The 15,945-nt window shown below is 41.0% G+C and overlaps 1 protein-coding gene and 1 pseudogene across 1 annotated transcript in view; one reads left to right on the forward strand and one right to left on the reverse strand.

Annotated features, from left to right (window-relative positions):
• Positions 1-9,939: 9,939 nt before the first annotated feature.
• Positions 9,940-12,404, forward strand: LOC143400046 (uncharacterized; annotated as a pseudogene).
• Positions 12,405-15,510: 3,106 nt separating this feature from the next.
• LOC143400055 (adhesion G protein-coupled receptor E2-like) overlaps positions 15,511-15,945 on the reverse strand; it is a 35,888-nt gene continuing 35,453 nt past the window's right edge. Inside the window, exon 18 of the mRNA XM_077110239.1 lies at positions 15,511-15,597. Coding sequence (XP_076966354.1) covers positions 15,589-15,597 — 9 coding nt within the window. The 3' untranslated portion in view covers positions 15,511-15,588. The remainder of the gene's footprint in view (positions 15,598-15,945) is intronic.

Below are 15,945 nucleotides of genomic sequence, written 5' to 3' on the forward strand. Positions count from 1 at the left end.
GAAAGTGTCAGAACAGGCAAGTTGGAACACCTGATTAGGTTCACAGAAAAAGTGGGGGATTTCCAAGTCTGTGCAGAAGGACAGTCGCAACACCATTAAGCTTTGTAACAGGGCACGCAGGACACTCAGGATCTAGCACACCACAACCATCAACATGTAGAGCTGGGGTTCATGATGACTGTGTAGTGCAGGGGGTGACAGATGGCCACAAAGTGGTCATAGGCCATCACAGCCAGGAGGAAGTTTCACAAACTGGTAGACTATGTAAAAGTGCATCTGCATGATGCAGCCTTCAAAGCTTATGGCCTTGCTCTGTGTCTGCATGTTCACCAGCATCTTGGGGACAGTGGTGGAGGTGATACAGATGTCAGAAAAAGACAGGTTGCTGAGGAAGGAGTATATGGGTGTGTGCAGGTGGGATACTGAGGTGATGACCAGGATAATGAGCAGGTTTCCAGACACAGTGACCAGGTACATGGAGAGGAACAGCCCAAAGGGGAAGGGTTGCCATCCAGGTTGCTCTGAAAATCCCAGAAGATGGAATTCTGAAATGTGTGTACCATTCCCTTGTTCCACATGGTCCATGTGATGAGAGAGAGAGAGAGAGAGAGAGAGAGACATAGAGAGGGAGTGACAACAACAACAACAATAATCAGACATGCATTACTAACCTTTCAGAAATTGTCTCATTTATGTTACAGCCAAGAAACTATTTTTATGTTTCCTATGTGAATCTTTTCCCCTTTAGGAAACACCCCAACATTTATGATTTCCCATTTTCAGTTTTTCCCAAGAGATCATGTATTCTACCATAACAAATGTCTTTATGCCTTTACAGAACCAAATTCAGTATAAACCCAGTTCCTGGGGCTGTGTAGACAATGTGAAATCAATGCAGAAAAAAGACAAGCATCCCTAAAATCTTTTTTTTTGTTTGTTTCAACACCTTTATTTATCTGTAGGAGGTGACATTCTCTTTCTGTTTTTCAAGTGCCATTTTTTTCAGCCTTCCTTTGGTTGGAGGGGTATATATTTAGTTTGGTTTTGAATCCAGTGAAGACTATGATTGAAATAAAAATGAAAAATAATGTCATGCTTTTCAGATTCTGTTTGTAAAATCTTGTACATTTAGAAGTTTTTGACTCTCTAGAGTTTCTGTGGCATTCAGTGTTTAGAATTGTAGTTTCTGAGGACATTTGGATAACATGCAGTATAACCTAAAACCTTATGATGTAGAAAGATATAAGAAAAAACTTAAATTGTATTACACTTTAGATGATAGAAGATCCTCTGGGCTCTGGATAATAAATCCCCATTAGGAATACAAAAGATATTCCATGATTTTTTTATTCCATAACTTATACTATGGCCTAATAAACCTAGAACAAGTGGGAAATATTATAAATTGAAAATGCCTTGACTGCCATAACCTCATGAATATGCCAGCTGGGCAACACAGTACCTGTAGCCTCAGTGCAGTTCTGAGCCCTTGCAAGCCCTTGCAATATAGAACTGGCAGGGCACATGCTGTCTGTTCTCAGCATCATGAGGGTATCATACAGCCTAACACCAGCCTGGAAAAGAATCTAAGTTCGAAATTCAATGCACAGTTTCTTCAGAATGCACATTACTTTACACCATTGAAAAGTCGTGAAATGACAGGTAGAACCATCAAACCTTGTGGAGAGTCTGTATACTGTGCCCAGGTACCCCTCCTCTGAAACCTGCTCTCATCACTAAAGGTACACACCCACCCAACACACACAGCCCTGTACGCACAGCATGGTGTGATAACACAAGGCTCTTCTCACTCCCAGCCACACCATAAGAAAGAAATGGATTCGAGCTACTGATATCAGATTAACTTGCCTGAACGAATGTAGAATTGGTCATCAGAGACTCAGGCTGTCAATTTTTCATCACAGGTTACATTGTAGTTCCCTTTTTCTATGGCCTTTATCTGTCCTGTGTTAAAAGAAACAATAAAAAATACGCTGAATGAACAGAGGGGGGTGATAAGTGGACCTGGAAGAGACAGAGCTAATAAACTCAGGAGGTCCCCAGGAGACTGTAAGGAAGAAACATTTTCCATTTTTCTAGTGGCATTCCCAGTCCCCTTGATGCCCAGCAAAACAAGAGATCAAAACCACATTAGTCAAGAGAACAGAGTAAGGATAACATCAGAGTGTTGAAAAGCACATATGTCAAACGTCTAAATAGAAGAAACTGTTACCTAGAGACTAAATCAACAACTCACCAAAGGAAATACACCAATAACCACAAATGCTCTTTGTCCTGTTTTGTGAGACAGAATGGCCTTTCATGTGCTCACCCCCATTGATTTCCCCACTGGTCTTCACAGGACTGGATGGCAGGTGAGGAGGGCCTCCGTCTCATTTTCCTCAGGCAGCTCTTTTCTTGGGTCTTAGTCTTTCTTTTTAATTGTTCTAAAGTTTACCACTGACGCATCATGATTGTTCATATTTGGGGTACAATGTGACATGACAATATACATCCACACTGTGTAACCATCAGGTCAGGGTTGTGTGTTCATCCAGCACCTTGAACTTCCATGGTTTCTTCATGTGGGAACAGTCACAAAGCCTCTCCACCAGCTGCTTTGAAACCCACAAGTGTTGTCCACCACAGTTACCACGACATGGGAAGTTATTGCTCCAGGCTGTACCCATGGGCCCTCCTCTCTCTCCAACATGTCCTCCCAGCCTCTGGTAACCACTGTTCTGCTCTCTGCTTCTATGATGCCCTCTCTCTGACACAACAGATGGCTCGTCCTGGTCCTGGTTCTGGACTTAGTCCAACATGGAAGACCCCCTCCCCATAATCTACAAAATTATGCTCCTGCTGTGATGAGTACAACCTTTCACATACAGGACACTCTCCATATGGTATATCCCTGAGGACGCTAGGCCACACACATTTATTTGGCCATACTCTGTGCCATTGTAATGCAAGGGACAAATGAGCAGGGACTTTCATCTGCTATTTTCACCTTTATGCTTTCACAATGATATGTGGATACATGTGCATTATTTTAAAAAGTTTATAGAATGGGAGAAGTTTTTTAATGTTGTGTTAGTATATTAGAGTTATACATCATAATAGGGTTCATTTTGAAGGAAGAAGTTTTGGAATAAAAATAAATGCAAGGCAATAGGACCAGGTTGAATACTTTAGTGTAAAAATAAGTGTAACAAAAAAAATTTAAAGAAGTATTAAACAAAGTAAAAAATATAAAATAGCAAAATTTAATTAAATTGGTACATCCTTAAGTATGTTTATCTGTATATATATATGTGTGTGTGTGTGTGTGTGTGTGTGTGTAATATTCTAGAATAATATATTCCTAAAATTATTTGGTTGAATGAATCAGGAATTATGTTTCAGCATAAATGCAAATTTATTAAATGACAAGATTATATTTGAATGTAGTTGGAAAAGCCTGAAAAGTTAAATAAAATCTGGTGTAAGTATCTGTTTTAGTCAGCTTTTTAGTTTTAACTATGTGACCAAAGGTCACAAGGAAGAAATGTTTATTTAGGAACTCATGGTATCATACATGTCACCCTAAAGATGGACAGCTTTAATGTTTGGGACTTGATGTGAGGCAGAATGTCATGGCAAAGGAGTGTGGTGGAGGAAAGCAGGCTAGGACATGAGGATCAGGAAGCAGAGAGCGCTCCACTCAACAAGGACAAAATATGAATCCCAAAGGCAGGCCCCCAGGGACCCACCTCCTGCAGCCACACCCCACCTGCCTACAGTCACCAGTCAGTTAATCCCTATCAGAGGATTAATTCACTGATTGGCTTGAAGATCTCATAACACCGATCATTTCAGCTCTATACTTTCTTGCATTGTTCCACAAATGAAATTTTGGGTTATCTAAACCATAACACTTTGTATCTGTAGGAAAATTAAGATGGCCCCCAGCTCCATATCTTACCAAAAAATCAGAGGAGTTAAAGAATTTGGTGTAAATGTAACCAATACATTTCAAATGAACCTCCAGGACTAATATATATACAAAATCTATGGGTAGGAGATTTATCTTAAATAAGGCAAGAAACTTCGAAGTATGAAGACAGACACATTTATCTGAATAAAATTTTAAAGTTTTTAAGGCCAAAATACCTGAAAATCAATTAAGAAATAATAATCTGCAATTCTCATTTGGAATGTTTACTGTAAATAATAGACTAGTATCAAAATAGACTGAAATGGTGATTGGGCATATAAATATTTACTGAAAACCAGTAATGCTGGAAGGACACCACTGTAAATCTCAAGCAATCCCATTTACATGGGAAAAACATGAAGAGCTATCAGATTGATGGGCTTGGAAGTTTTCAACAGGTGGGAAAAGGGATGCTCTAATTTTTCTGGAAATGGGAAGAATTATGGTACCTGGGAAAAATATCTAAATGCAGCTTTCAGTACCCAAAGTGCAGGTGATCCCAACCCAGCTTTCTGAGTCAAGGGACCATTGACTTCCTGGCCTCATTGCTGTGCTGTCCTCTGCCTGGTGGGATGTTAGCAAGTCACCCCTCCTGGTATCTCAGTCAAGGCCATCTCCAGCCATTTCCCAGTGTCCCCCAAGTACCAAAATAAACCTAGTCCAGAACCACAGTTTTAAATAACCAACCCCGAAATACCTTTGTAAAAATCATTGTATATTGATTATATTATAGTGGTTTTATGAAGAACGATATCATAGACCATCAGAAGTGTAAATTTTAAGCCATACCGTAAAATATTTTTCAGTCAGTTAAATATTTAGACTTTGTACTTACTTGATAGGACAGACTCTCTAGGGTGCTGTTGAATGTGAGGTAATGGGGGAAACAGGACAGAACCAGATGAGGTATTTGATAAAACCAAATTTTTCCATGTTCATACCTTCACACATATCTTGCTTCAGTTCATGTTAATGTTCTGTCAATTTTTTACTATCATTCTTTTAAATTTTTTATTATTGTTTACTTAAAACAATTATGTGTATTTGTGGAGCACAATGTGAAGTTTTGATGCATATACATGATACAAAATCTCAATCTAGTTAATTAACAATTTCATTACATCACCAATGCATTATTTTATGTGATGAGAACATAAAAACATCTATTTTATTATTATCATACACACATACTAATTGTCTAAATTAATGGGATTCACTGTGATATTTCCACCCATGCAAACATTGTTCACTGATCAAGTTCATCCATTCCTCTACCTGCTCCCACCCTTCCCAGGTGCCTAGCAATCCCTCTTCTACTTGCAGGTCATCTTTCTTTTTCTTGTTTCCACCTATGAAAGGGCAGATGCATTACCTGTGAAAGACCAAACAAGGCTCTTAGATGGAGAAAATGCCCGTTTATTGAGGAACAGCTCTGCATATTTATAGAGCCGGGGGTGGTTTGACAGTTATGACAGTTTAATGGTTGAAGGGTTGACAGTTGGCATGGGGTGCTTTTTGATTGGTGGGTAAGGATCATGTGAGCCAACAGGGCTAGTCTGATTGGTGGGTAAGGATCATGTGAGCCAGCAGGGCTAGTCTGATTGGTGGGTAAGGATCATGTGAGCTAGCAGCTCTTCTCGGGGGATGGGGAAGTTAGTCTTTGGAGCTGGGGCGACTCCCAACAAAGATGAGGTCATCAGCATGAGAGTCAGAAAACACTTTCCGTCAAAGCAGTGATGAAGTTCCAGGAGGCAGGACCTCTGGAAGGCAGGTGGGTCCATGGAGGAGCAATAAAAACTAGGTTCCCTGGGTTATAAATGGATCTCCTGGGAACAGAGAATCAGCAGGAAGAATATTCTGTCTTTCAAGGCCAGTGTCCCTTTGGGGAATAAGAGGGAAATGAGCTAATGAGCAGATAGATATAGGGAGCTGTGGCTCTCTGCTCTGATGTGGTTGGTCCCTCAGTGCACAGCCCTGTGCTGGACAGGTCGTGGAGGTGTCTTTGAGGTCTTCAGTATGCCCAGGAACCCAGCACTTGACTCCTTCCTGTTGTGTTTTCTGGGGACAGAGCTTCAGTCACCATCAAGCCCACCCAGGCAGGACCTTGAACTTCCACAGAGAGACCTTTCTCTCAGAAGTGGTCTCCAGGTGGGTCTGAGAGCTCAGTGGACACTGCAGGAAAGCAGCAGAGAGAACCAAACCCAAGACTCTTTAGCTGAGGTCAGGGGAGAGCCAGGCTGAGCTAGCCCAGAGCAGGGCTCCTGTGGCTGCTTGCTGTCCTGATGGATGATTTATTCACAGGCTGCATTGATTTATAACACTTCCAGAGAAGTGAATGTTGCACTAACACAGGGTTCTCTGCTGACCCTGAAGTGGTGCTAATAGAGGCTGAAGAGAAGGTGGGAGGGAGGTGTACAGAGCTTCCAGAGAAAGAACAGAGACCCAAGAATCTTTGCAATGAAGGGAGTAGAGGAACAGGCTTCAACTGTGGAGGTTCAAGAAGTTAGATTAGGGATTTTTAAAAATGTGTTTGCTTCCAATGAGAAATATTTGATTATGTTTGTGTATTGTTGGCAAGGATCCATATTAAAGATCTTGCAAGTATTATCTTGCAATGGAAGTTCATGGACACACTTCTGATAGTAGTGTCTCTCCTTTTGATATTCACATGGAAAAGCAATGTCACCCCTGAGTACAGATATGCCTAAGAGCCTTACTTTGCAATATCTGTGAGGCTGCATATTTGTGTGGGTTGGTAGGTGGTTACTCTGTATTACAAACTGTCTCCCTGGAGATGCAGGTGCATTTTCCCAATTTTCTTATGCATTCTTATAAAGTATTGGAGTAGCCCCACCCCAAACTCCCTGTTTGTCTTTTAGTTTATTTGTTTCAGGTGTGTATCGAGATATTTGTGGGGAATGTGTGAAAATTTATGAACTTTGTGTAGTCCAATATGTCAATTGGATTATGTTCCCACTTTATTTCTGAAAGAGCCCAGCAATTGGTATTTTTTTACTTGTGAGTTCTTGTTTCACAGTTCTTGGGCATCTCTGGTGCTGGTGGGTCGTGTTTTTTTTGTGTATTTCCAACTTGTTTTCACATTTCTGTTGTTGCTTATTGTGACCCTTAGCTTTTTGTGATCAGGTACATTTCTCAGAGAGGCATTGGCTTCAGCCCTCCCTGGGAAGGCATTCGAGCTTCCTTCCCATTTGATTAAAGCTCATCCCATCTATATTGTGTGTATTAGGATACGCTTACCTTTATATAAAACCAATTCATACTTTCATCATTGTTACCACTGTGCATTGTAGAGGATTTCGTTCATATTTTAATATTTAGGAGTTTTTGGCAATTTATTCCTTAGTTAGGAACCTGGGTGGATATTATTAAGTCATTAATATTTCATAACTTTTCTTTTAGATTTTCATTCAATTTTGTTTCAATCAGTGTGAGATTTTTGCTTGTTTTGGAAAATTATATGAGTCCCATTAATATGCACAATGAGTATAAACAAATAAAAATGATAAAATCAACAAATTAAATAGTGAAAAATAGAATGTGTGCTCAGTAGAGGGGAGGAAGTGTAGAGGAGAGTCAGGAGGAGGTTGTTGGTGGGCACCAACACACATTTATATAAGAGCCATAAATCCTGATGTTCAAGGATAATGACTGCAGCTCATCTTATTCTGTATTTTTATAGCCATAATTTTATATTGATGAAAAAACATAAAATTACTTCAAAACAGTAGACCATCTTTTAATTATATATTCTTATAAAGAATTAGAAGAGAGAAATTAGAAGTTTCCCCACACTGAAAATTGATAAATATTGAAGGAGAAGGAAATGCTGATTATTCTGATTTGAACATTTCATTTTGAATACATATACTGATTTCTCACACTGCACCCTGTTAACATGTACAGGTATTGTGTATCAATTCGGGCTAAAGTTGTAGTTCAATTGTAGAGAGCTTGCCTAGCATACACAAGGCCTTTGCCTTGAGACCCAGCCCTGCCAAAGAAAACAAAAACCAAAATATAATGAATAAATTCATGTCTGGGTATTAAATAAACTTTTAAGATAGAAATAAAACCCATACTCTCATGCCTTAAAGAAAAAAGCACTATACTTGTACTAATTCAATCTATGCTGCCATTCTCTGTTCTATAAAATCTCAGGCTATTTTAAAACTTTTCTTTCTATATTATGCATACACACATGCTCTTACACTTTTATGCAAACACATGAGTACAATCCTATGCACATCATAAATGCTCTCTGCAGTGGCGTAGTATTCTTTTCTAGTTTATCCCCCTAACCTTCTCACTCCATAATTCCTGTGGATTTCCTGAAGACAACTAACTCCATGCAGTTGAAGTATTTCAAAGAATGCACAGTATTTCATAATGGTATTGTGCTACTCCTACTTTCTAGGCCTTTCATATTTGTTCTCAATAATTCACTATTATATCAATGTTGCAAGAATATGTTGCTATTGTTAAGTTCAAACAAGTGCTTCTCAGCCAGTGTTGAGTTGATCTATGTTCTATGACCATCACACTGGCCTATCTGAGTCCCAGTGCCCTGCCTTGAGGTTGGCACATATGCACACACATCACACTGTCATCCCTGTGGCCTCTGACCTTCACACCACACTGTTAGACTCCTAGTGTATATAATGCAAGCTGACCCGATCAAATTATCTTTCTCCTAATGTAGAAATAGCACCCAGAATGTTCATTTTGTAAGCCTCCCCTGGACAAATAAACACAGGGAAAATGCTGTTACATTTTGCTAGATTACACCCTGCATTTAAAGAAGCACACATATGGAGAAAGATGTCAATAGACAGGAAAGTAGTGGGATGAAATGGACACTGGATGGGAGGGGTGAGGTAATCAGCTCAGGGTCCCTGAGAAACCAACAGGAGGAAACCGCTCCCTTGGTTCCAGCAGCATTCCAGCCCGGTCTGTCTCCTGGGTGCCCAGCAAAATAAGAAAGGAGCAGAAATAAACACATCCAAAGTCAAAAATAGAGATGTTTTTATAGTTTCAAAGTGATAAAGAAATGATCCTAAGATAAAAGGATAAAGGGGAATAAATTAACAATTCAGAAATTGTTCCATAAAAGTACAACAGAATCTTGTCATGGTGTTATATGAAAGAGGACCTCTTGTTTTTCCTGTGCCTCTTCCATGTGTCCTTGACCAGTTGGTTTTGACCTGGTGGCTGAGGAGTCCTCTTCCTCACTTCTCTCATGTGGCATCTTTTCTTTGTTATTCTTCAGGTTTGGATGTTAATTTTTTTAACAAAGCCCACAGGTGCCCTCTGGCCCTGGTTCTGGGCTTCAGCCAACCAGCAGAGGTCTCCCCAGCCTTTCTCCACAAACCCATGCACATGTCATGACCCTCCTGTCCTTCGCTCCCTTCGCATTGCTGGGGGCATTGTGTTATAACACATTTTGCTCTCTGTTGTCAGTCTATGACCTGATAAACCAGATACAGGTGAGCAGAGACTTCATCTGCTCTATTCACCTTTGTATTTTCCTAAAGGTAAAGAAGTCTATCTGCAATTACTAGAGAAAAATATAAGAAAGCAGTAAGTTAGGAAATTCAAAAAATGCAAGGAGAATGTAACCATGGTCCATAGAATTTCTTCCAAGCAATGGAGTTCAACAAATTGATCAGATGTCTGGGAGATCCAGAGGCAGACAGACCAGCCAGGACGTCCTCATGATGCTCCTGTGGCCTCCCCATGGAGGTGAATATTTGTCCTCTGCTTTGTCTCTCCATGATTAAAAGCTTCCAGGATTCTCAAGTATATCTCTGAGCCTGGCCCTGGTTTTGGGACCAGGGATCCCCCTGTCCTTTATGTCCTAGTGAAGAGGCTGGGATTCTGTTCATTAGTGAAAGACCTTAGCTGTGTCCCTCAGGATTCAGGCATGAATTTCTAGAACCTCAAGGATGTTTGGGATGTCAGTCTACATCTGGGACATGGTAGGGCATGGTCATCCCACACTGGGCATCTTCTTTCCCACAAGCAGGAGATGAACTTGGCAAACCCAGTACGTTGTCCCACTGTAAGTAAAGAGAGGAGCTGTGGAGCCCTGAGAGAGGAGTCTTCCCAGAGACCTGTTTAGGTGAGTTCAGGCAGACCTGGTGAGCACCAGCTCTAGGAGGCAAAAGGGGCGTAAGAGTTGGAAATTGTCATCAGGGGACATTCTCAGTGCCTTGAATGAGAGGGATGTTAGGTTGAGCTCCTTTAGAAAATCAACCTTTCCTTTTTATCTTTAATATATTCCTCTGATTTGACAGAAATATTTGTCCCTCCTCCTCTTCATTTTTACTATTTTTATGCATGTATTTTATCTGTACCTCCTCACTGTACATTCTTGCTAGTATTTCCCTTTAGTTTCAATCCCCGTCTTCATGGAATCTTTTCTCAGCAAATTGTCTATGATTCTTATCCCTTGTTCTGTGATTACGTAACTCTGCACATAGTCAAATGACTTCAGTAATTTAGCTTGGCTCTCTGATACATTCTTCCTCTTTGCAATAGTCTTCCTATGTTTGGGATCAGTATTGAAAAAATCCACACTAGCCTTATTATGCTTTTTGGTCATCTTGATCCCAGAGTTTCTTTCTCTGTGTCTTTAATTCTTTTACTCCCTAATTCATTTCAGAACCTCCACTTCAACCCCAAGAATCAATTCCCAGCCAAGATATTTCTGTGGGGATTTTTCCATTGACACAAAACAGATAAGATTCACAAGGGGTTACTCTTGGATCTCTATAGTAGGACAAGTCTGTGGTTGCCATAGGGTAGAAAAGCTGCCTAAGAGCTGAGAGAGAGATTGGTGGCAAAGGGTGCTTTCCCAGGAGGAAGCAGTTTTATTTTTAAGTCAGTGAATGTCCTAAGTTGGAGAAAACTTTAAATGTAGATTAAGACTTGTGTCTTGGTGCCAGGGTGTGAATAATAGCACATGGACTTAGCATTTGAGATAACCTGGGTTCCATCCCCAGCCCTGGAAAGAAACCCTTGTATCTTCAGAGTGTCCTTCAGTAATCATTTTCACAGATTGCATGCAGGTATTGGGTTTTCAAAACTTAATTTTGCTTAAACAATTCAGAAAACTTCTCATCTAAGAAGCCCTAGGAAAGTAATGAAAAGAGCTCTGGTGGAGAGTGTCCACCCTGTGCCTCTTGAGGGAACTCTGAGTAGATGTAGGACTGACTTTCTCCTGAATTCAGCTTCCATGGGGAAGACAATCTCTGAGTGTGATAAAGCTTTGTCTTCACATTTTCCTTAACCGAGAGGAGCAACCACAGCCTGGAGAAGATCTCTATGATTATAATGAGCCAGGGAAACTCTTTAGTACTATTGAAACAATATTTCAGGCAATTTCTGCTGGAGAGGACCCCCATGAATGTCAAGAGAGCAGGAAGTCCTTCTTCCAGAACACTCACCTAATCACACCTGAAAAAATCCTCAGCATGGATAAGTCTTATGCATGTGATCAGTGTGAAAAGTCCTTCTGCTACAGCTCTGACCTTTTGAGGCACAAGAAGTTCATACTGCATAGAAATTCTTCCAGTTCCAAGAATGTGGACAGGCCTTCAAGTATTCCTTGAATCTGAGGAGACACCTGAGAACTCACACTGGAGAGAAGCCCTTTGAATGCAGTCAGTGTGGGAAAACCTTCACCAGGAACTTCAACCTGATTCTGCACCAGAGAAACCACACAGGAGAGAAGCCCTATGCATGCAAAGACTGTGGGAAAGCCTTCAACCAGCCCTCATCTCTCCGGAGCCACGTGAGAACTCACACTGGAAAGAAGCCCTTCACGTGCAGCCAGTGTGGGAAAGCCTTCAGGGAACATTCATCATTGAAGACGCACCAGTGAACTTACACCAGAGAGAAACCCTATGAGTGCACTCAGTGTGGGAAGCAATTTTAGACCAGCACACACCTGAACGTGCACAAGAGGATCCACATGGGGGAGTTGTTGTATCATTGTGTGACCTGCGGTCAGGTCTAGAGTCATCTGTCCACCCTCAAGAGTCACATGCAGACTTACACTGGAGAGAAGACCTACCAGTGCCAGGAGTGTGGACAAGCTTTTAGTCATACTTCGTCTCTCAAAAAACACGTGAGGACTCACAGTGGCAAGAAGCCCTATGCGTGCCAGGAGTGTGGGCGAGCCTTCTGCCAGTCTTCACACCTCATTGTGCATGTGAGAACCCACACCTTGGGGAGACCCTACCAATGCAATCAGTGTGAGAAAGCCTTCAGGCACAGCTCCTCACTTGCCATGCACAAAAGAACCCACAGTGGCAGGGAGAACATCAGGAAAGGTGGTTTGCCTTTGTCAGCGTCTCACTCCTACAGTAGCCCCTCGTCAGTTAGCTGTGGGTTTGTGGAAGTGTAAACATTTGGGTTGTTCTCAGAATACTTGTTAGCATGTGTCTCATGTTTTCACATCCAGCAGATGAAACTAGCTCTGGCCTGTTTATTTCTTGTTATACGAAAAGAATGCATTTCTTACTAACATAAGACATTGTTTTTGAGGAAAGAATAGGAGAGAATGGGTGTGTGTTTGTTTATTTTACCACAAATCTCAAACTGATGCATTCATCATGTCCGTTTGTATAAACACTTCATGGTGGTTGAAATCAATGTATTAAGTTCTACATTAGCCCACTGGATCAAGCATATTATTTGTGTAAACACACACTTATAAATATTGATTTCTGATCAGTCATTTACTGAGAGAGGTATGTTATACTCCCACCATGGTGATGGAGAACTGAATAGTTACATCAGTTATTAAGTGCATGTGTATATTTTGAAGCAATGGAATTAAAGAAAGCTTTTCACATTTTGTGCATTTCCAGTGAACCATTACTTTTATAAACTGGCCATTTTCCCCTAAGTGTGGCCATTTAGCCCTACACCCTGTGATAGCCACTCGCCCTTAGAGCTTGCTGTTAATAGACTGCAGGCTCTGCCGGAGGCACTGTATCTCTTAGTCTCCTCAGCGATGCCTTGAGGTGGGTCCTGTGTTAATGTGGAAGCTGGGGCTCAGTAAGTTGAGGGGAGTACTAGAGGCCTCCGTGTGAGGGACAGGGAGTGACTTTCCATGGTGCTCTGACTCAGCATGGTGTCCATTTGTGTGTCTTCTCACTGTGTTCTTTTATGTTTTATAATACTGTTATTTGAGGGATGATTTACACCAAAGTTCATAAATCTTAGTGTGAACCTTGATGAGTTTTATGTATATCTACACTGACTACTACCCCATCAAAAAGTAAATACTTCATCACTGCAGAAGTCTCCCTTGGACTCCACCCCAGTCTGTAAACCCTGTCCCCAGAGGTCACCACTGCTCTGAGTTCTACCACCATAAGTTTTCACTTCCTGTTCATGGGGATTGAACCATACAGAGCCCTCTTCAGTTGTTTTTTCCACTGTATGTAACCTGTATTCACGTGGCACCCCTCAATACCATGTCAGTGAGGTTGATCCACGTTGCGTGGTAACAGTGGCTGGTGCTGCCCTTGAGGGGCTTGAACTCTTCTGTCAACAGCGCTTCTCCTGGGCCTGTGCAGCTGTGAACTGCCTCAGCATCTCTGCCTCCATATCATGTCCACCCCCTTTGCTGCCCCGACCACTGATGAGACTGTTTCTGCTCCATTCTGCATATAGGTGTGTTCATCTTTTGAGGTATGTTTCCCCCAAACTAGCAGCACAAATCTGATTTGTCTGAACCCTCCCTAATCTCTCTCTTCCCCCTTCAAGGCTGATGATACCAAGATAAGCATAACTAAGACATTTTCGGGATTTACAGGAGCACCATGATCAATAGGTGGCCAGCGTGGGGCCATTGGAGAGATGTCTAGAAGTCTGGTCACCTGTCATTTCCTAACCTAACTCCCCTTCTTTCCCCCTTGCCTGAAGATTGAAAGGAGCTCAAGCATCTGCTGAGTTAAGGAAGTCTTTCAGGCTGCTAGCCCTCCATCAGTTCCGTTTTGTTAGCAAATAAATGATTTTTCCTCACCCCCCAAACTGCCCTTGATTCATTGGGACCTTTTCCAGCAGGGGAGTAAAGGGACTTGGGTTTGGTGGGAGATGTAAGATTTTCAATTTTTATGTCCTTTTCTCTGATTACTGTGGCAGTATAATTAAAGAGTTCCAAAGAAACAACTCTATCATTGTATTTATGCCTAACCTGCCTGTGTAATTCCTAACCTCTTTCTTACCCACTGCTTAGTGATGTTGTTGTGAACAGAGGCATGGTGATCCTTGAGACAATTTAGTTATTTTCTATTGCAAAAGTGATCTATCCCATTGCCTAAAGGCTTAAAAAATGTCAAAAGGAGAACTTCTTTCTAAAACTCAAGACCCAGAGATAAACATTACACATATGGAAAAATATGTATCTGCATTTTATTTATAAAATTTGGAGTATGAAAATATTTAATGGCTTTTATTTAAGGCAAAAATTCTGATTTAAATTACTTTTGGAATGAAAACAAGATTATTACTAATGTAGCACAGAGCACGGGGTTGGGTTCTTTCTCTCATAAATTTAAAGAATAAACTTCTATGGACGCAAGAGTGAGAGCAAAGTAACAGGATTTATTAGACTAATAGAAAGCAGAGCTCCCCAAGAGGGAGGGGTCCCAGAGAGGGACACTGAAGTGTGGCTATTGTCTAGGGGTTTATATAGATCTAAGGTTTAAGGAAGTCAACCCCCTGCCCACTCCTGGGCATGGCACACAGTGTCCATGCAGCCTTCAGTCCAGTCAAAATGTCCATCAGGCATTTTTTCTTCTGTGGAGAAGCAAGGACCAGAGTCACATAGGTCCTGACTTAAAATTAGTCTTTTTGTGATTTCTTAGCAAATATCTGCAGGTGCTGTTTGTACTCACTGCCCAGGAAGTGACCCAGGCCAATCTCCCTGTCTGCTCAGTCTTATCTCCTCCTCCTGATTTCACTAACACATCTGTCATGACATTATCTGGGGATCTATTTACTTGGCAATTTGGCCATGACTTCACCGTTATGAAAGATTTAAGTGGGATATGGCATTCTTGGGAGCCTTCCATATCCTGAAAAGTCCAAATCTCACATAGGGTATGTCATCTTCCTTGCAGACACCACAATATTTCCATACAATCCTTTTATGTTTTCTTTTCTTCTTTATTTTTTTGTTAAAAATTTTAAAGCACAAAAATCCAAGTCCTTTTAAATATTGTTGATATGAGCATCCTGGGAGTCTAGTTTTTTGCTTCTAGAATTTGTGCATGTGGAAGAGGCCTCATAGGAAGGGGGGCAGTAGAAGAACGTTTAACAGAGAAACTGAGGAATTGGGCTGCAGATGGCATCTGGATGTTGACTTTGCTCAGCACCATGTCAGGCATGGACACATTTCAGGTTCTGCAGGAGTTGAATGTCGATCATGACCTCCAAGAATCCTTTCAGATGGTCAAAACCATGGATTTCTTGAAACACATAGCACAGAGTCTTTGTCCTGTCCTAATGGCTAAAAAGTGACCCAGTGGCAGTTCAGATTGTCCATGAGGAAGGAGGCTGTAGCTCAGATGGTCTTTCTAATCAGTCTGGAATGATAATTATTTAAAAATGACATATAAGATTGTCGAAAAATAACTTAGAAGTTACATTTAAAAAAAGGAAAGAAGAAATTTGTTATATAAATAGATTTTAGCTGCTTGATTTAAAAAAATGAATATGAGATGGTGGATAAGTTAATTTGCCTTATTACAGTAACCATTTTATTTTCTGTTTGTATCCTATATTCACGTGGCACACCTCAAATATACACAGGGAATTTTTAAATTATATCTGTTAAACCTGTTGTGCCTGGGGGATGACAACTGGCAGATCTTAGCGACCATCCTGCTCCCTAGTTTTTGAAATGTTTAGTCAGCAAATAATAATCATATATG

The sequence above is a fragment of the Callospermophilus lateralis genome, chromosome 1, assembly GCF_048772815.1.
Source record: "Callospermophilus lateralis isolate mCalLat2 chromosome 1, mCalLat2.hap1, whole genome shotgun sequence".
NCBI lineage: Eukaryota > Metazoa > Chordata > Mammalia > Rodentia > Sciuridae > Callospermophilus > Callospermophilus lateralis.